The 22,469-nt window shown below is 42.7% G+C and overlaps 1 protein-coding gene across 6 annotated transcripts in view; it reads right to left on the bottom strand.

Moving 5' to 3' along the window:
* The window catches only part of CSNK1G3 (casein kinase 1 gamma 3), a 223,312-nt gene that overhangs the window by 111,010 nt on the left and 89,833 nt on the right, over positions 1–22,469 (bottom strand). For all 6 annotated transcript variants that reach the window (XM_073624706.1, XM_073624701.1, XM_073624712.1 and 3 more), the window contains exons 3-4: positions 15,019–15,059; positions 13,006–13,075 (exon numbers count right to left, since the gene is read on the bottom strand). In XM_073624706.1, the coding sequence (XP_073480807.1) occupies positions 13,006–13,075; positions 15,019–15,059 (111 nt within the window). The remainder of the gene's footprint in view (positions 1–13,005; positions 13,076–15,018; positions 15,060–22,469) is intronic.

Here is a 22,469-nt window from a genome sequence, read left to right as displayed (position 1 = left end):
TTAGGCTGGGCTTCTCCTCTGGGTCACAGGAGTGTAATTGATTTTGCACTCCTGTGACCCGTTTTCAGCAGAGAGCAGTCAGAAGTGCGCTCTCTGACGTCACCAGGATCAGTCCAGGCACCGCGTGATCCTGACTCTGGAAGTCTGAATCCGCCAGGTGCCTGGACTGATGCCAGTCTCAGCCTCTCAGCGAGCCGCTCCCCCGCCCCTCCACAGCTCAGAGCTCCAATGAGCATGGAGAAACAGAGCTATTGATTGACAGGCAGCAGCTCTCCTCTCGGGGAGCCGAGAGAACCGAGCCATCGGCGGTGTTCGATGGCTCGGTTCTCAGTACAGAGACGCCGGGGGACAGATGCTGCATCCACCTAGGTAAGTATAATGGGGAAAAAAACAAAACAAAAACATACTTCTCTTTAACCAGTTCCAGACCGCCCCACGTACATATACTGCAGCAGGGAGGCCCGGCTGCACAAAGTCACGTACAGGTACCTGACTTCCCACCCCCGAGTCAGAACTAATCACTCATCAGTTCCAGGCCAATAATTTATGGCCTGGACCTGCTGGTCGGTTCTGACCAATGGACAAACTTCCTATGGCTGTGTAAAGCAAACACATGCACAGGAAGTGATGCAATCTCCCCTCCTGGAGCTTGCAGGGAGAGAGCATCTCACTGAGTACACCAACACTACACTAACACCAGTACATGTAGGCACAAATTTTCACCCCAAGTTATCCCCCCCCCGTTAACCCTTTCACTCCCTGTCACAGTGTCACAAAGTGCAGTGTTCAGATTTTTTTACTGATCACTGTATTGGTGTCACTCGTGACGCTAAATAGCTTTAGGGCAGTTATTAATTGGCCCAGAAATTCCCTAATAAAAGGTTTAACACCTTGATTACCCCCCCCCCCCAATTAACCCTTTCACTCACTGTCATTAGTATAGTGTACAGATTTTTTTTTTTCTGATCACTGTATTAGTGTCACGGGTGACTCTAATTAGCGTCAGTTAGGCGTTAGCGTCAGGGGGAATCCCAGACAGCGTCAGATATTAACCCTTTGATTGCTAGTAAAACTAACACACAATATATACCTCCATTACAAGTAGTGTCTAAACAAATTAATATCTTTGATCAGATCCAAACTATACTAGCGTCCCCATTAGTATAGTGTTCCCAAAAACTCGGCATTAGCAGGATCAGCCCTGACACCTGCCAGCACCTGTGTTTAGCCCCTCCGTCCAGCCCACCCAAGAGCAACATCAGAAGATCACTATCAATTCCAAAACACAGTACACAAAACTGCAGTGTTTAGCAGAGTCAGGCTTGATCTCTGCTAGCGCTAGCAGTTCATTTTTTTGTAGCAATTTAAACAGTCCTCTGACAACCAGGTGCTTTTTTTTTTTTTTTTTTTTTTTTTACCTTGAGTCGCACCAGTTACCTATAAATCTATTGGCCAAAATGTCAAACAAAAGGTACACTAGTGAAGAGGCCTACACATTGCTGAGCATGACAGATGAGAGCAGGGCATCTTCACTGTCAGATTCAGGCTCAGTATTTGAACCTGTAGAGAGCGGCACCCCAACAGAGAGCTCTGACGACGGAGTAGTGTTCACTGCTAAGGTCAGGCATACCCGACCCCGTTCTTCTGTTGCTGAGGTGCAACAACCGCAGGACACTCGTAGGCAGCCGAGTGTCAGTACTAGTGCCGCTCAACCCTCTGGTGAACTGGCAAGCACCAGCGGCCTAGTACACCCTGGTCGTAGACAAAACAGCACTACAGTATCACTTGGTGATGTGGAGAGTCCCATAAGTGCAGTTCAAGCTAGTGCGGTGGCTAGCACAAGTAGTGGTTCACAGCCACCAAGAATTACAACGCAGGCCCATAGAGCCCTTCCTGATGCGCATGCAAATCCTGATTGGCAGCCCACAGATTCTGCAGCGCCAGTACTTCCACCCATTCACTGGCCAACCCGGAATTCAGGTAAAAACAGCAGATTAACACCCAGTAAATTTTTTGAGCCGTTTTTCACGGAAGATCTGTACAGGTCTATTGTCGACCAAAGCAATTTATACGCTGGTCAATTTATCGACCAAAACCCAAATTCGCCTCTTGCCAGACAATTTGGCTGAAAACCTATAACGGTTCCTGAATTTAGAACCTTTCTGGGCCTATCCCTCAACATGGAAATTACTAAAAAGAGTGAGTTGCGGTCATATTGATTCGCTGACCCAATTCACCATATGCCCGGGATCTCTGCTGCCATGGCCAGTGCTAGATATAAGCAGATATTACGGTTCATGCATTTCAATAACTGTGGACTCTGAACATGATCGGCTCCATAAAATTTAGCCCCTCGTAAACCGCTTCAACAAAAAAATTGTAGCCTTGTTTATCCCAGATCAAGATGTATGCATTGAGGAGTCCCTGATTAAATTTTCTGTCCGTCTTGTTTTCAAACAGTTTCTCCCCAGCAAGCGTGCCAGATATGGGGTCAAAATGTGTAAGCTCTGTGACAGGGCCACAGGCTATACATAGAGTTTTCCAGTTTACGAAAGAAAAGAAAGCAGCTTGGAGCCCCCCCAACTGCCCAGACTGCAAAGGGAGCAGCGTCAAGATTGTTTGGGACTTGGCATCACCCTTACTCAGAAAAAGGTACCATTTATACAAAGACATTTTTAGACACTTCCATCAATCAGGAATTGATGCATGTGGCACTGTGTGATCTAATTGCTGGGGCTTCCCCCAATGGCTTGTAAATGCCCAATTTAGTCAGGGGGAGAGAGCCTGCTTAAGGTCCAATGAATTACTTTCAGTTAAATGGAAGGACAAACGGAACATTTTCGTTCTGTCTTCCATTCACCCACAGCAGTCCAAATTACTATGGCAACTGGTGTTGTTAAGAAGCCCCTCAGTGTCCACGACTACAAGCTTAAAATGGGAAGGGTGGACTTTGACGTCCAGATGATGGGGCCATACTTAGTTGCCCATAAAGCCAGACGCTATTACAAAAAAAAGTCTCTGTATACTTATTTCAATTGGCTCTGTACAACGCTTGCTATACAAAGCGTCTGGACAACCTGGATCCTTCCTAAAATTCCAGGAAGAGGTCATTGCATCCCTTCTGTATCCAGTAATCTCGCCCTATGCCCAAGAAAAGTTGAAGTTTTTTGGAGAATTTTTTTTAGCGTATTCAGGTACCTTTTTTTTTTTCATCTCAATGGGAATGCCCATAAATTTTGCCACTCTTCAATAGGACCTACAATTACAAATTGACAAACAACTTTTTTTTACATTTCCACTGCATGCTAAGGCATCATGCACACTAAACTTTTTTAAAGCTGCTGTTTTTGGCTTCAGGCGTTTTTTTCTACAGCCAGTAAAGTCCCGATCATGGTATCCTATGTGTCAATGCATACATAGGCTGTGATCAGTGTTTTTTGGCAGGGGCATCTTCCGGCTGGAAAAAAAAAAATAAAAGAAATCTACTAGTGGGTTTTAAGAGGAGGTTTTCAGCTGTAAAAACGCTCCAACTCTGATAAAAGCTTAAAGCGGCTGTACAGTTTTGTTTTTATTTTTTTTTCACTTCAAGATAACATGTCATACTCACCTGCCCTGTGGAAAGGTTTTGCGCAGAGCAGCCCAGATCCTCCTCTGCTCGGGTCCCTCTTTAGCGCTCCTGTCCCCTCCATCCTGTTAAATGCCACCCTTGAAAGCAAGCTGCTTGCTATGGGGGCACACAAGCCAAGACACCGCTCCATGTCCATTCAGACACAGAGCCGTGGCCCTGCCCCCTTTATTTATTATCCTTATTGGCTGACTGACAGCAGCGGGAGCAAATTTGCGCTGCACTGTTGTCTCGGCCAATGAGGCGTTGAGTCAAGGGCAGCCGACACCTGTCCTGCAACATCGCTGGATCTAGATGGGGCTCAGGTAAGTATTGGGGGGGTGGGCTAGTGGGGCTGCTGCGCACAAGTTTATCCTAATGCATATAACGCATTAAAGTGGAGTAACACCCAAAAATGGAACTTCCGCTTTAAGTGCTGGTGACCCCCTGATATGCCGCATTTGGCATGTAATTTTTTGGGGGGAGGAAGCGGGTACCCTGTTTTTAGAGGCACCCTCTCCCACTTCCTCCACTGGCGCCAGAAGATCACCTCGCCCACCTACCTCCCTGCAATCTTCTGGGACACGTCACAGGTCCCAGAAGATTGCCCAGTCATTCACAGCGCGCAGTGTGTACCCAGCTGTGAAGCCACACTCATCTGCTAAACACGCATAGCATAAATTCATTTCAGAGGCCAGAATAAATTATTTATTCTGGCCAATTAAATGAATGCTTAAGCGGGCCTAAAGGCACCTAAAAACGTTGCACACTTTTACAAGCATTAGGCACTTTTTCTGCCAAAATGCTGCAGCTGAGGAAAGGCTGTCAGTAGAGTTTGCAAAATGACCTGTGTGCAAGCAGTTGAGGGCTATTTTTTCATTCATATCGCTTGTGTGGCTGAATGAGAAAATAAAATGATCTATAACAAGCTTTCATATTTCACCCTAGAAGCACCGCTGAGAGCCTGAACCAGCCGCTCCCGCCTTCACCACCTGCCTGCTGCTCCAGTGAGCACTGGAGGGGCAGAGCTGAGGACCAGTGACTGACAGTCACCGCTCAGTGAAGACCGAGAACTGAGTGATCAGTGGTGAAGTGATCGCTCAGATGTCAAGCTTAGAGCTGACAGGGGACAGCTTGAAGCATCAAACTGCTACTGCAGCAGATAGCCAAGTATATGATGCAAGTTTATTTTTTATAATCTCACACTTCTCCTTTAATACCTCTGTCAAAGACCCTACTCTTTTCTGCACTAATGGAATTCCAGCATAGCCAAAACCTGATCCTAAACAGGACTTCCATGACTACTAGTTTTTTTTCCATTTTATCAACACGTAATCATTGCATGCTGGGTGAAAACTGATAAGCATGGGTTCATTTCCAACAACAAATCCGCTTTATTTAAGCCTTCCCTACTCTCCCTTTCCACTGCTGTATAAACAGAAGCAAAAGCTGTCACCTTATTAACATGCCAGCTAGTGCTGAAAAAACACATGTGAAGTAATGTCAGTAATCAAGCTAAGTGCATTTTACCCATCCCAGACCTAAAATGGACACTGCCACCCCACATGTAGCAAATTCTGCAGGTCAGAGCATTTGTTTTCTAGGAAGTGAAGAATGAGGCTGATTTACAGGCATTAAGTCACTTCCTGTATGAAGACCAAAGTGTCATTAACCTACAAGACACATAGCCGGGAACCAAGAGAATTTAGGACGACACAGCTGACATCTTCACTCAATCCCAGGACATACAGTGCCCAAATCCAGGTTAAATCTAAAATGATCTGATTATAGGCATAATACAAATAGGATGCATTTTTATCACTGGTAACTTCTTATGCGGCCTTATTACAATATGGTCCTTCAGCCAACACATGAACCACTTAATCTAAAATGGTTCTGTGTCTCACCTCTGAACACAGCCAATCCCTATACAGTTTAAAAATAAAGGAGTCTGTTCTTTCTAGTAAAGTAAAAGTAATATTCCGCCCCCCCCCCCACCCCTTTTAAAAATAACATGAGCATCTAAAATGTCTGCCATAATGTGTAATACAATTATCTCTTATGACCACCAGTTCCATCTAGTGGCTATAATGGGACATTTTCCTGAAACACCTCAATTTTTCACATTCAATGTACTCTGATAGCAGCAGATCCCGTCGTCAAAATACAATGTCCCAACTGTGGGTGGGGGGGGGGGGGGGATTCCTTCATTCACTTCATCTGAAGGCTGAACAAACAAACAAAAAAAAAAAAAAACTAAAAACAAACCAATGTCTGGTTTGCATTTCAACACAAATTCACTTCTTGAGAATATATATATATATATACACACATACATACATATATACATATACACACACACATACATACACACACTTGATCAGCAAAATGATAACTTTAAATAAACAGTTGAGTCAGATTACAAAACACAAGGGGGGCTTTGTACCACTCCTTTTATTGGCATCGGGCGGGGTCACCGGAAGCCCGCCCCTTATGTCACCGCCCATCATGCCCCAGGTGGTGACGTCATAAGGTGTGAGCCTCTGGATGACGTCACCCGGTTACCACAACGCCATGCCAATATAAGTAGTGGCACACCACGCACCCAACATGAGAGCGGGAGAGCACGACAAATCAACATGGGAAGAACAACAGAGGGAGAAGACCCGGCAGAGGAAGAAGAACCGGAGAGGGCTAGAAGACATCAGCGGAGAAGACCCGGAGAGGGGAGAAGAACCGGCAGAGGCAGAAGACATCAGCGGAGGAGGCAGAAGAGCCGGAGAGGGGAGAAGTCTGAAAAGACGCTGGAGCTGCTTTAATAAAATTACTTTAAAAACCTGTGTCCTGCGCTTTATTTCTGACACTTTTTTTTTTTTTTTTTTGGGTGAATGGGTAGGGGTACAATGTACCCGATACTCATTCACATAAGGTGGGGGGCTGGGATCTGGGGGCCCCCTTGATAAAGAGGGCTTCCAGATTCCGATAAGCTCCCCACCCGCACCCGACAACCAACGGCCAGGGTTGTCAGGAAGAGGCCCATGGGGACAAGGTGCTTTCCCCCCTGCCCCAAAGCAACCACCTCCCCCTCACACCAAGTTGAGGGCATGCAGCCTGGTGTGGTTCAGGAGGGGGGGGGCACTCATTCCCACCCCCTTTCCTGACCTGCAGGGCTGTGCGCTTGGATAAAGGTCTGGAATGGATTTTGCCCCCCCCCCCCCCCCCCCCCCCACGCCGTGTTTTCGGCATGGGGGTTCCCCTTAAAATCCATACCAGACCGAAGGGCCTGGTATGCTCTTTGACGGGGAACCCATGCCTTTTTTTTTTGTTTACATTGTGTGCGTGTGGCATTCCCCCTAAAGATTCATACCAGAAAGTGCCTGGTATTGTCGGTAATCAAAGTCGGATCCCTGTTCATTGAAGTAGGACGCATGTTGTAGGACGCATGTCGGACTTCAAGTCGCAGGGCAAAGTTGGGTCCACAGCCGTACAAATGTCGTGTCATACAAGTGTGAAAGGGGCCTTAGGCATTTGTTCTCAAAGATAAGTACGAATTTTAATACTATCAATAGCAAACACGGTAAAATAGGAACAATAAGTGCTTAGCTTAGTAGTACTATACAGTATTATCAATATATTCCCCAATACAATTTTACAATGCATTTATAAGTACAAACTACCAGACGCATGCATACAGATTTGCTTTTAAGCACATATAATACATCCTGTCTTCAGCTGGCCTTCCTGTAAATCTATTTTTAGTGCTATTGGCTTTCTGTCATCCAATAGAAAAGTCATTTTGATAATGAAACACATGCTGCAATGGGCAATGCAATTTGAGAAACAATGGAACAGTTTAAAAACGCAGCCAAGCTTGCTGCAGACCACACAGAATATTCACAGATTATTATACGACAGGCAATAGTTATGTACTGAACTACTGATAGGTGTCGGGGATGCTTATATACAGTATATAGTATATTTTAAGCGGGCAGGCTCAACTGTCAGTGGCAAACCAGTAATGAGGCAGGAAAACCCCAAAAAGTCTAAGCAGGTTTGTCCTGCACAGTTATTCAGCAAGGCAGCAAACAAAGCTTTAATGCAGGAAGTTTGTAGTAGCCGTCCATAGCATAAAACAAAACATCTGCACATCCAAGCCAATAAAGTGGAAGAAAAGTGGTGGTGGTTTGGTTCATGCGATCCTCGCGTCCAGAGCCAGTCTATGGGCGTGATGGCATCAGGAACAGTCCACTGCCAAGACTGCTAGCGTGCGGGGGGGGGGGGGGGGGGGGGGTTGTGGTAGAAGCGACAGGGACCGGTCTTGCGGTCTGTAGTTAGGTGAATTAGGCAAGTACATCTCCACTCTGCAATCCCCTAGAGGCCTAGACGAAAGACGAGCAGTTAACCCATGCAGTGCAGGCACAGCATGGGAAAATAAATGTCTGCACAGGCACGGCAGCCCATTCATTTGAAAGGGCTGCAGTACTTGCGGGAAATGCAGAGAAAATTCCCCCCAACCCTTTTCTCCAAAACGTCCCCTGCAGGGCAGCCGCATGGAACCATACAGTTTCATGCACCCAAAAACAAGCTGCGGTTTCAGATGCATGGGTGTGATTACATGTGTTCTTGCACCCTGCAATAGTGTGAACCTAGCCTAAAACGCTATGCCTTTTCCCACCGTAGCTGAGCATTGCTAGACTTAAGTCTATAGATTTCCTACAGCTGAGTCTGTTTTTGGCAATCTGCAAAGCAGGTTAGGGACTGGCCAGAGAGAGATCACTTTGATGCAGTTGGCCAGCTTGACTGTGTATGGCAATATATGTAAACCTTGCTTTTTAGGCAAACATATAGGAATATGTAAGGGTGTATGGTACAAAAGTAAAAATGTGGGGTGTCGCTCAGGTTAGAGGTATAGTCCACAGCCAATAAATCACACTAACAGCGCCACAGATATGTGCCCTAATGGACAGCTGCTACTCTAATTATTGCAAATGACAATAAACAAAACCATATGCACTGATCCACACATCAATCCTCAATATTAAGTGTAAATAATATAAAAAAATAAATAACTAATATCGCCGCTCCTTGAAGACGTCACACAATGAAACGTACATAGGACGGGGGGAGGACGCCAATGACATCGCGTATGCCAGCTCACACTCGGTCTATGACAGGGACAGAGGTGAACGTCTACTAACAGCTGAGCGTGTTACTCCCCAGTGCCAGGTAGGCACTCTGCAAATGTGAGTGGAATATAGGGCTGGGGAAAAAAATCGATTTGAATCTTGAATCGAGTTGAGAGGTAATTGATTTTTTGCAAATCGATTTTTTTTAGATTTTTTTTTGTTTTTTTTTTTCCCACCAGGACCGGCGCAGTGTCAGCACCGGTCCTGGTGGGGAAAAAAAAAAAAAAAAAAAAAGGAGCTGAGGGCAGGAGTTTTTAGGCAAGGCCTCAGCTTCGGTCTAGTTCGCAAGGCTGGACACCGCGGCCTCACCTAAAAACTCCTGCCTGCAGCTCCCCTGGACCAGCGCTAACACTGCGCTGGTCCTGAGGAGCTGCGGGCAGGAGTTTTTAGGTGAGGCGGTGGCTTTGGCCTAATCCGCGAGGACAGACGCCGCGGACTAGGCCGAAGCCGCGACCTCGCCTAAAAACTCCTGCCCGCAGCTCCTCAGGACCGGCGCAGTGCCCATCAAAAAAAAAACTCGATTCGAATCGTGAATCTTTTTTTTTTTTTTTTTTTTTTTAAATCTCAGATTTTTTTTTTTTGGAGAAAATCGCCCAGCTCTAGTGGAATATATGTAATCTTTTAACAAGCCTGTTAGACATTTTTATGCTATGGGAGCCTCCTCTTCATTTTCCCACATTGTATGCTGTGATCTTGGAAAGGGGAACCCGACACTAAATCTGTGATTAAAGGGAGTTGCAGTTGGTGATTGTTTGGAGAGACTGTAGTCTGCTGATTTATAATCTTAGCAGTAGAGCTGCATGATTCTGGCTAAAATGAGAATCACGATTTTTTTGCTTAGAGGATAGATCACGATTCTCTCACGATTCTCGCGGCGTAACATCATCTTTTACATTAAAACAAAAAAAATTGCGCTAACTTTACTGTTTCTTTTTTTTTATTTATTGAAGTGTATTTTTTCCCAAAAAATTGCATTTGAAAGACCGCTGGGCAAATACAGTGCGACATAAAATATTGCAGCAATTGCCATTTTATTCCATATTATTAAATATTATAATATATATATATATATATATATATATATATATATATATATATATTTTTTTTTTTTTTTTATCTCTAATGTTTGGGGGTTCCAAGTAATTATTTTTAGCAAAAAATATTGATTTTAACTTAAGAAAGAAGTGTCAGAAAAAGATTTACACTTTAAGTGGTTAAACTTCCTGCATTTACAGGTTGTTTAACCCCCCTGGCGGTATTCCCGAGTCTGGCTCGGGGTGGATTTTACATACCAAAAGCGGTATCCCCGAGCCAGACTCGGGCTTGCATCGCAGGATCCAGGAAGAGCATACTTACCTTGTCCCCTGGTTCCTGCGATGTCTCCCCGCTGTGATCGGCGAGCCGCTGTGTCTCGCTCGATTCACAGTGCCGAGCTCCGTTCCCTGCGAGCGTTGCGACGCACGGGGACGGAGTTCGGCGGTAAATTCAAAAGTGAAACACACAGTATAGATACAGCATACTGTAATCTTACTGATTCAAATAACTACACATCCCCTTTGTCCCTAGTGGTCTGTCCAGTGTCCTGCATGCAGTTTTATATATATAAAACTGTTCTTTCTGCCAGGAAACTGGAGATTGTCCATAGCAACCAAAACTGTCTCTTTACATCAAAAGTGGTTTTAGACCAGCTAGAAAAAAGCGATAATAAATTATAATCACTTGCAGAATTGAGCGATAGTGATTTGTGGGGAGATCCGTCATCAAACACTAAAAATAATAAAAGCTAAAATTCTGCAACTGTGCAAATTTCAGTGTTTTTGATTTGATTACATTATTATATAATTTTTATTATTATTATATTATTATGTGTTTTAATTATTTATAGTTATTTATTATATTATAATTTTTTATTTCGTTTTTCAAACTTTATCATACCCGGGATGTCTACTAGACTCTTGTTTGGACAGATTTAAGTGAACTATTCCTAAGAATTACAGGCCTACAATATGAAACGCCAAATTTCTGTGCAAAATAATTGTACCGCTTTCAGCACCTAAAATCTGAAATAATCATACCGCCAGGGAGGTTAAAGCTTGGCAGATTGCCCAGGTTATTTGTTTACACAGAGAAGTTCTATCCCTTTGATCTAAGAAGGAAGTTAGATACAATGTTTCAAGTTCTAAACTTGGCAGAATGCCTGGATGTTTTCTTTTGACAGCTGAGTGAGCAGATAATCTCTCCACTTGTTTAAATGAAAGAATCGTCAAACTCAGCAGGAGAGATCGTCAGGGGAGGTGAATCGAGATCACGATTTTTTAACGATTAATTGTGCAGCTCTACTTAGCAGCGTATCAATCTGGTGAGTCCATTTTAGTGAGTGCGGTGAATTATTCACATAGTGGTGGACCACTTCGGCATTTATATGCAAAGACATTTTGGATCTCACTTCACAAGTTTAAAATATTTTTTTGAACTTTTTTTTTTTTTTTTCATCCATTTTTTCCAGTTTTTGAGAATTTTTATGGATTATTATATAAGGACTTTAGTAACATTACATGATTGTATTGAATTGCACCTTTGAATGCACTAGCACTTTATTCATATGTTGCACATAATTTACTACATAATATTAGATGTTGCTGATGTACATTGATATTAGATTTTTTTTTTTCTGATTATTTGCACTTTATATTGAAGATTTTGGGGGTTGATGTGCAGAGCAGCGCCACTCTTATCACAACATATAGTCCACAGTCAACCACTATGAGCGCTGGCCAGGAAAAATGTCCGTGAGCCACACTTCATGAAGCATACCTGTGTGAAAGGATGAATGCCAGCCTCAGCCTGGGCTCTGGCCAGGCTGAGCCCCCATTAGAGCAGAACACATTGGGGGCATGGCCTAGTCGGAGCCCAGGCTGAAGCTGCCATTCATTCTTTCACACGGTTCTGTTTCATGAAGCTCAGCTTACGGACATTTCTCCTACCACATTAGGGTATATGCAAGTCATTTAGGATATGAGCACAGACATATTTCCATTTCCACTGCACAGTGCAGGTCACCGAGGGATTCCTGAAGTTGCCTGATTAGAAGTAATAAATGATGTTTTTAACTATAACCCTTGTATTTTATTGGTCTTACTGGGTTTTGGGGACACACCTAGTTATGTTTGTAGCCAACTACTTTTCCCAATGGTGCAGGCCACCCTCTAAAATGATGTACACAATTTAAAAACCTAAAGTCAAATAAAGCTGACCAAAACTCAATATAGATTCTCTTTACATGCACGGTTTATATAATGTATGTATGTATGTATGTATGTATGTATGTATGTTAAAGCTTTGTAGGCACTTAACGCTTCATTTTTTTGGTATATATTCAGGATATGAATGCTGCAAACTTTTCTTCTCATTCTGCCAAATATAGCAGTTAACTAGTTTCATTGGGGAGGAAAACCACAAAAGTTTTAAACATGGCTACACATCAAAAACCAGACCAGTGCAAAGCTGAAGAAGGCCACCCATCATTTAAAGCAAAACCAGGGACATTTAAACAAATGCAATACAAGTAACAAGAAAAATGGTAAATCTGTAACTGCAATAATGTATTCTGTACAACATAGGGGTCAAAAGCAAGGCTCAAATGTTATTAGCTTGGGAAGCCCCTTTAATAAAAAAGATTTTCTAACAAATCACTACAAATGCAACTCAGGAGAACAGATAGTTAACGGTAGAAGCAAAATATTGAACATCATGCTGTGCAGAGGATATAGCCTAGACAGCCTATGTAATACATAGTTCAAGAAAATTCATCAATGTTTATTTCCCTTGCTGCTTACTTATCCCTCTCCTCCGGCTAAAACAGCCAACTAAACATTACTGGAAGACATATTGACTGCAATCACTGGTGAAGATGTACAAACTGAAGTAGCTGCATGTAATCACTCTGAAGAACAAGGGTTTCACACATGAAACACATCCATGTCCCAGCTGGTCTCAGAGGGGCCTGGGCAGAGGTGTATCCATAGAGATGTATAGAACATTGAAACTATGGATACCAAACACTTGGGGCTTCCCAAAGCTTGGCATACACCATGTATCACAGCTCTAAATAGAGATCGGAGAGGACTCCATGTGCAAAAAGCACTGCTGTATGCCAAGCACAAAACAATGCTAAAGGGCTACAATACATGGATATTGAACACTTTGCTGACTTACCAACAGATCCTAATTGCTTGTAGAATCTATATTCCAAATGCAGCTGTGGTGCCCTGGATTTCATAGGTTCCTGGTAAAGAATACATACAATTTACAAGTGAAAAATATAAATGTAACCCTGTACACATTAATAACAGTGAAGGATCATTACTTAGAAACAGCCCAAGAAGACATTAAAACTTTATGGTACACTCTAATACAGCAGAAAGGGGATTTGATTTATAAATATCAGTATAATTTTAGAGATACAGAAGAAAGCATGCCATCTATGGACACAATTACAGCTGCCAAAAACCAGAACCCCAAAAAGAAAACAGTTTGTTGGCCTGGAACTTGGCTTCTAATTCGTTGAGGAATATGTACAGTTCAAGCAAATACAACAAATGCTGTAGTTGGAAACTGAATTCCAGGCAATATTAAAATACCAATTAACACAGAATTCACTGGAAAAAAGAAAAATGATATATATTTATATTTTAAACATACATACACACTTTAAGAGCCCCACAGTATCCTGAACAGCACAAGTCTAAAGCAACTCAGGTGGAAAAAAATTTCTTGGCTTCCGCCACTAAGCAGTGTGTTCTGACAGTATATTCCGAGTCCCACTATCGGAATACAATGGCACAGCTGGATGAACGCCTTTATCCAACTCATACGTGTGGATGGAGCAATACAATTTTGTATCTATATATCTACTATATCAAAAGTATTGGGACACCTATCTTTACACACACATGAACTTATGGCATCCCAGTCTTAGTGCGTAGCGTTCAATATTGAGTTGGCCCATCCTTTGCAGCTAAAGCAGTTTCAACTCTTCTGCGAGGGCTGTCCACAAGGTGTGTCTCTATGGGGATGTTTGACCATTCTTCCAAAAGGGCATTTGTGAGGTCAGGCACTGATGTTGGATGAGAAGGCCTGGCTCACAGTCTGGGCTCAAATTCATCCCAAAGGTGTTCTATGGGGTTGAGGTCAGGACTCTGTGCAGGCCAGTCAAGTTACTCCACCCCAAACTCGCTCAGCCATGTCTTTATGGACCTTGCTTTGCACTAGTGTACAGTCATTTCAGAACAGGAAGGGGACATCAAACTGTTCCCACAAAGTTGGGAGCATGAAATTGTCCAAAAGGTCTTGGTATGCTGACCCCTTAAGAGTTCCCTTCACTGGAACTAAGGGGCCAAGCCCAACCCCTGGAAAAAAACCCCCACCATAAGCTCCCCTCCACCAAATGATTTGGACCAGTGCACAAAGCAAGGTCCATAAAGATATGGATGAGCGAGTTTGGGGTGGAGGAACGTGACTGGCCTGCACATAGTCCTGACCTCAAGCAGATAGAAAACCTTTGGGATTAGAGCAGAGACTGCGAGCCAGGCCTTCTCGTCCAATATTTTTGGTAATTACTAGTGCTTTGATTTTTTTAAACTAGGCTGCACAGTATTCTCATAAGATCACAGGCAGACACCCCCTTCTCCTCAGATCACAGCCGTTCTCTGAGGGAAAAAAACATCTCTTCTCCTTTGGAGAACTGATGTACTCTGCTTCATAAACAGGTCATTAGAGGAGAGATCTGTCAAGAAATGAGCTGAGGTAAATTATATCAGCTTCATAAATGGCCGCCTAAGAGAAGGAGGGCCAACAATCTTGAGTCAATCTGGTTCTACTGCAAGAACATGTGCTAACAAAGCTTGCTGAGAGGAGAGGGCAGAGAGACCTCAACAGAACACTTCTACTCCTCACTGCCCAATCAGCAGGCTGGGGATGGGTTGTGTTCTTGCCGTTTGTTATTCTTGAACAAGAATTGGAGTTACAGGGCCTTCCTGTGAGGTCTGGCTGGGTGATTGGATCACAAAACTGACTCCACAGAACTACGTAAACTCAGAAGGTAGAACCGTGCCTTATATGCATTTCCATTGTGTATTTGGATGCTTTCCTGGAGTTTAGCTTCAGTGTAAGCTGGAGGTAGGCAATTAAACACTTTCTATGTGTAATAACTGTAAAAATGGAACTTACCAGTTTAATTGCCACATATTCATTTGTGTAAAGATTTTTCCCTTAAAGAAAAGAACAAAAACAAGAATGTTATTCCTTGCCAAGACCGGGTTTACAGCAACACATTGAGAAACAAATGAGCAATGTGCCAGAATACAAAGTCCACATAAACTGGTAATGGGGCCACCACACAAAGCCTGTTACTTAAGATACTGGTGACACAAAGGAACATTCAGTTTTCTGTTATTTCAATCATTACGTTAGCAAAACATTTTAAAATCAGGTGTCACACTACATATAAAAACATTTTTCAGTAAACAGGAATTTTATTTCATTCACTGATGGCATCATTCACACAAGCGCTGAGCTCGTACACCAGGATTCAGTCACTTACTTATGGGACTTGAGTCGCTAGGTACCATGCACAGACAGCCCATGTAAGTCTATGGGGACACAGCAGCTGTAAAGACACAGCTGCTCGCCCCAATTTAACCAACGAGCAGCTGAGCACCCCCCCAATGCAGGCTGTGTGCATTCTAATTCGCTCACATGCACCTCTGCCAAACTAGGTCGAGTGTCTGTGACCCCCCCCAAACACTCAAAATGGGCTAGCTGCATGCAGCTCCTGGTGACTTGAGATGCATAACCAGGCATTTCATGGTGTAGGGGCCTTAGCACCCATGTAGTTTAGGCCTAAGGAATATACTGTACATCATACATAGTGCTCAGCATAAATGAGTACACCCCAACAGATTTGTCAGAAAACCTTTACTTTCCTTTCAGAATCAACATTTTCTATGGGACACTATACTACAAAATATTCCCACAAATGCGGGCCATTGATTGCAACCAAGATTTGTTAATTTGCACACACAAAAAAGTATTTTTCCTAACAAACTCATTCAAGACCATGTTGCAAAAATGAATACACCCCAAAGGAAGTCTTAGGAGCAAAGCTAAAATTTAAGACAACAAAATCTTAACAAGAATTCAACTACAGGTGAGTTTAATTATTCATTAACCACTTCGCATCCAGGCCAATTCTGACACTTCGCTCCTACATGTCAAAAATCATCATTTCTTTGCTATAAAATTACATAGAACCCCCCAAACATTATATATGTTTTTTTAGCAGAGACCCTAGAGAATACAATGGCGGTCATTGCAACTTGTTATCTTGCACGGTATTTGCGCAGCAATTTTTCAAACGCTTTTTTTTTTTTTTTTTTTTAAAAACAGTTTCATGCTTTAAAAAAAAAAAACAAAACAGCAAAGTTAGCCAAATTTTTTTGCATTGTATGAAAGATGAAGTTACACTGAGTAAATAGATACCCAACATGTCACGCTTCAAAATTGCACACACTCGTGGAATGGCGCCAAACTTTGGTACTTAAAAATCCCCATAGGCGACGCTTTAAAATTTTTTACTGGTTACATGTTTTGAGTTACAGAGGAGGTCTAGGGCCAAAATTATTGCTCTCGCTCTAACATTCGCGGCGATACCTCACGTGTGGTTTGAACACCGTTTTCATATGTGGGCGGAACTTACGTATGCGTTCGCTTCTGCGTGCGAGCTCACGGGGACAGGGGCGCTTTAAATTTTTTTTTTTTTTGTTAATTTTACTTAAAATTTTTTATTTTGACACTTTTTAAAAAAAAAAAATTTTTTTGATCACTTTTATTCCTATTGCAAGGAATGTAAACATCCCTTGTAATAGGAATATGACACGATCGGTCTTCTTTACAGTGAGATATGGGGTCAATAAGACCCCACATCTCACCTCTAGGCTGGGAAGCCTAAAATCAAAAAAAAAAAAAAAAAAAAAAAAAAACGATCACCGCTTCCCAGCCGAAGCGGCGCCGTTTTTTGAATACAGAGGCCGGGCGTGACGTCATAACATCACGCTCGGCCTCCGAACGATCATAGAGACTCCGGCGACCATCTGGTCCACCGGAAATCTCTATTATCCACATCTGGCGCCGGCGGATCCGCTCTCCGACTCACCGATCGCTGAGGTGAGTCGGTAGCAGCATCGGAGGGCGGCGGGAGGGGGGCGTCCCCTCTCGCCGCCCGTAAGAACGATCAAGCGGTGGAAGAGCCGCTATGATCATTCTTATGGTGTACGGAATCGCCGGCTGAAAATGCCGGTATCTGAATGATGTCTGTAGCCTCAGACATCATTCAGATATAACCCCCGAAAGTCGAGGCCGTCATATGACGGCCTCCGGATGTCAAGAGGTTAAACAGATGTCCAGCAGACAGCTGATTATAAAAGGGTGTTACTTAAAGAAAACCCCTTCCTATTTCATGCGGTCAGCAATGGCACCACATAGAAGGCCTTTAGAAAGAAAATAAATTTCTTCACATGAGAAAGGTGAAGGCTAGAAGAAAATCAGCAAAGGTTCATTTAAAAGTCAGAATACTGTAGCAAAAGTGATACAAAAAGATGGAACTGCAACCATCTCACAAGGACGTCCAGGCCGCCTATGGAAGTTAATACCTCGACAGGAGCATCTTCTGATGAGAAGGGTGGAAGAAAATCACCACGTAAGTTTACTGCAGTTAGCTAAAGTAGTAGAAAGCCAAATTGGGGTGATTGATTCCCATGACACCATATGGCGTACACTGCAGAGGAATGGCATGCATGGGTGTCATCCACAAAGGAAGCCTCTCCTAAAGCCCATGCACAAAAAAGCCCACCCAGAATTTGAGAGGGCCCATGCTGAAAAAGAAGATTACTGGGACTCTGTACTCTGGAGTGATGAGACCAAGATAAAAGTTTTTGGAACTGAGGGCTTCAAAACTGTATGACGTTGCAAAGGTAAGGAGTACAAAGAAAAATACATGGTGTCTACAGTGAAACATGGTGATGGCAGTGTCCTTCTGTAGGGCTGCATGAGTGCTGCTGGTGTCGGGGAGCTGCATTTCATTGATAGTATCCTGAATTCACAGATGTACTGCTCTATATTGAAAGAAAAGATGCTACCATCACTTGGTGCCCTTGGTGGTCATGCACTTTTCCAACATGACAACGATCCAAAACAAACATCTGAGGCCACTGTTGCATTTCTGAAGAACAGGGTGAAAGTGATTCAGTGGCCAAGTAGGTCTCCTGATGTGAACCCAATTGAACACCTATGGGGAATTCTGAAGAGACAAGGTGAGCATCACTCTCCATCCAGCATCCAGGCTCTAAAAGAGGTTGTTCTTGAACAATGGAAAAAGATAGATGTTGCAATATGTCGCCAATTTGTTCATTCCAAGCCTAGACTTGGTGCTGTCCTTGCAAATCATGGAGGTCGGACAAAGTACTAGATGTAGTAGTTTTTGTTGTGGGATGTATTCATTTTGCATCAATTAATTTGAGTAAAACTGAAGATTTTGTAATCTAAATTATATTATTAATCTTGCTTTCATGTAATGAGCTAAACACACGTTCTTTAAAACTCAGTCTTGTCTAAATTTTGGAAATTGTTCTTGTGTTCATTGAGATATTGATTAAAAGCTTACTTCTCAAAAAAGGGGTGTACTCACTTATGCTGAGCACTGTAATTATAAAGATCATATTTGGTAAAAATTAGGCGCCCATATAAATTTTATTCAATTTTATTTTGTTCTCCCTAGGCTTCAGACACACACGATTCCCATCTCCAGCTCTCCTGGTCAACTCTTTATTTATTTTTAAGGTGAAAGACCTAAAACAGCAGCATACTGTTCTTCATGCAAAATCAGTATCTGTCCTCAATAAGCCTGCAATTACTGAGCAACAAAAAGAGACGTGACGGAAAAGTAGAGCATGCTGACCTTTCCTGACATGTATTTATTTCAGGTGCACCGAGGACAGAGGATGCTTTTTCTTGCATAGAAAACAGAGCTCTAGGATGTTCTTGTTCTGCAAAAAATCGTGACAGGGAGACAAGGCTCTGGTGGTCCATATGAACAAGCCCTACAGCACGCTATGGACACAGGAGCGCATTAATATACCTTTACCATGCCTGTAAGTGGCGTATGAAAATAACCACACACAGGCTGATACACTGCTGTAATACGTGGTAATCATCCAGCTGATTTTACAGGGTGTAATTATAGGGCACAGCTGGTATTTCTAGGTCAAGCACTGATATCACACCAATCTCCTGCCCAGGGAAACAGAGGCTATATATGAACAGTTACAGCTCTATAGACCCTGAACGTTAAAAGTTCTGCCTAAAAAACACACGCAATAGTTCATAAAGTGCTTCCGATTACAAAAGTTCAGATGCATAAATGGCTCCAAAATGTTCATCTATAAAATTCTTCTTGCATTCCTCTAGCTTAGTCTTCACATAGGTAAATTAAGCAGAAATACTGACCCCATGTGCAGGCTGACTGAGCACAAGGCAGCTGTGTGTATGGGTACATAATGTACAGTACAGTTACATTCAATTCTGAAGGAAAAAATAAAACTGCTATATGTTGTTTAGAACTGAACGTGGCACCTTTTACACCCATGTGCTCTGAAACATGACAATATATATATATATATATATATATATATATACACACACACACACACACACACACACATACACACACACACACAGGAACTAAATCAATTTTAACCTTTCAATTTATAAAAAATGTAATTGGTTGTTATAGGCAATGACTTGTTTTCACGTTCTCTTTTCACTCTTCACCTTTTTGTGAAAGGTTTATTGATGCCTTGATGCACAGGCCAAATTTAGCATCAACATGTGTCAGCTAACTGATCAATAACTTTTTGAATACGTAAATTATTACATAAGGCTGTTGACCTTTTCCCTAATACCTTTTCTTTAATTATGAATATGGTTTGGTTAGCAGGATCAGCAATTTTTTGTTAATGCCCAGGACTGGTCTCCATTTATATACTGCATATCTCTCTCCACATATACACTATATTGCCAAAATTATTGGGACACCTGCCTTTACACGCACATTAACTTACCATACCAACTATCCGCAAATTGTCGTTTGACACAACACGAACGTAGTGACCTACTATGAGAGTATAAAGAGGAAGTTCATTTGTGTTAGTAGAAGTTTGGTGAGCATTGATTCGTGATTCTCAGATCGTACAAAACAAATTCCTTTTAACCACTTAACCGCGCCATAGTCGAATGAAGGCTAAAGCGAGGCTCGTGAGGGCATACATTGACGTCCTCCTAGAATCACGCTCCCGCACGCCCCCTGGGGCGCGTGCATGGGAGTATCCATGACCGGACCCGGCGCATCACGGATCTCGGTAAATGGCCCCTGACAGCGGGGCCGTTTACCACGTGATCTCTCAGTCAAATGACGGAGCGATAACTTGTAAACAAACCGGCGTCATGTCCGGAGAGGGGGGAGATCGGGTGCAGCAGCTGATCTGTGCCCATTGCAGCCTCATTCAGCCATTCATCCATCCATGCGCAGCCATCCCTCTGTCATACTCATCCAGCCAGCCATCCCTCTCTCATACTCATCCAGCCATCCATACTCAGCAATACTCGCCCATCTATCAATGTTCAGCCATCCATACTCAGCAATACTCATCCATTCACCACCATCCATACCCAGTCATCCCATCTGTACTCAGCCTTACTCATTCATGCTGAGTCATGCTCAGTCATTCCATCCATGCTCAGCCATCCTCATTTATGGCTCAACCATGCTCAGCCATCCCAATCCACGGTTCAGCCATCCCCATTCATGCTCATCACTGCCACTACAGTGCCTCACAAAAGTGTAATAGGTAGTCAAATTAGATTTGAAATGTATGCCCCTTGAACACCTGATGGTGCTTCCCTGCATGTTGGGCCTCTGTAAGTGGCCTGGCTGTGGAAAAGTCTCCAACATGTGGTATCCCCATACTCAGGAGGAGTAGGAGAATCTATTTTGGGGGGTAATTTTTGGTATGTACATGCTATGTCTTAGAAATATTGTATAAATGGACAACTTTGTGTATAAAAAAACTAAATGTGTTTTCATTTTCTTTCCACATTTTCCAAAAACTTCCAAAAAAAAAGACATGTTCAAAAGACACATTATGCCTCAGATTATACGTTAGGGTGTTTTCTTTTCAAAATTGGGTCATTTTTGTGCCATTTCCATTTTCCTGGTGCTCCAGGGCCTTCAAAAGTATAAGAGGTAGTCAAGAAATTATGTGTGTAATTTATGCTCCTAGAACGCCTGATGGTGCTCCCTCAATGTTGGGCCTCTGTAGGTGGCCACGCTTTGTAAAAGTCTCACACATGCGGTATCGCCGTACTCAGGAGTAGTAGAATGTGTTTTGGGGTGTAATTTGTGGTATGCATATGCTGTGTGTGTGAGAAGTAATCTGCTAATATGACAATTTTGTGAAAAAATAAAAAATATCTTGATTTTGCAAAGAATTGTGGGAAAAAATGACAGCATCAAAAAACTCACCATGTCTCTTACTAAATACCTTGGAATGTCAACTTTCCCAGAAGTGGTCATTTATGGGATATTTGTACTTTCCTGGCTTGTTAGGGTCTCAAGAATTGAGATAGGCCGTCAGTAGTTCAGGTGTGATCAATTTCCTGAGATCGTCACTATAGCTTGTGGGCTCTAAAACTTTTACAAAGACCAAATAATATATACCAATTTGTTTTTGTTTTTTTACCAAAGATATGTAGCAGTATAAATTTTGGCCAAAATTTATAAAGAAAAAATGACTAATTTGCAAAAAATTTTTTAACAGAAACAAAGAAAATAAATTTTTTTAAAAGAATTTTCAGTCTTTTTTCTTGTAGTGCAAAAAATAAAAAACCCAGTGGTGATTAAATACCACCAAAACAAAGCTCTATTAGTGTGAAAAAAGGGACAAAAAATTCATATGGGTATGGTGTTGCATGACTGCATAATTGTCATTCAAAATGTGAGAGCACCGAAAGCTGAAAATTAGTCTGGTTAGGAAGGGGGTTTAAGTGGTTAAAATATGTTTGGCATAACTACATCAGTATCACCAACAAAGCAGCTTCATTATTATCCCATTAAAGAACATGAGAATGTGCTCTGCGATTCGACATTTCATAAATTGGTGCGTCACTAATGTCATGTCTTAATTACGAGCGGTGGTTTACAAGACTGAACTCTTCCCAGTCGTTCCTTGTGCGGCTGAAACGATTAATCGATATTATCGATAATAATCGATAATGAAAATCGTTGTCAACGATTTTCATTATCGATTAGTTGGTCCGCACCTTCCTTCTGTCCGTCCATTTAAATAAATCCTCCCTCCTGTGTCCTCGGCGCCGCCGTTTGTGACCAGGCACGTCTGCGGCGCGCCTCTCCTCCTCCTCGCTGATGTCATCCCCACTGATCTTCTCAGCCCCGCCCGCTGCCTCGAGGGAACAGAGAGGCGAGGGCGAGAAGCCGCGAGGAGAGCCGAGCTGCACATTCACTGTGAAAGGTAGCGGCTAATAATAACACATTAAAAACAGTACATTTT

The sequence above is a fragment of the Aquarana catesbeiana genome, linkage group LG01, assembly GCF_042186555.1.
Source record: "Aquarana catesbeiana isolate 2022-GZ linkage group LG01, ASM4218655v1, whole genome shotgun sequence".
NCBI lineage: Eukaryota > Metazoa > Chordata > Amphibia > Anura > Ranidae > Aquarana > Aquarana catesbeiana.
The sequence above is the reverse complement of the archived record's forward strand: the minus strand, read 5'-3'. Positions and strand labels throughout refer to the sequence as shown.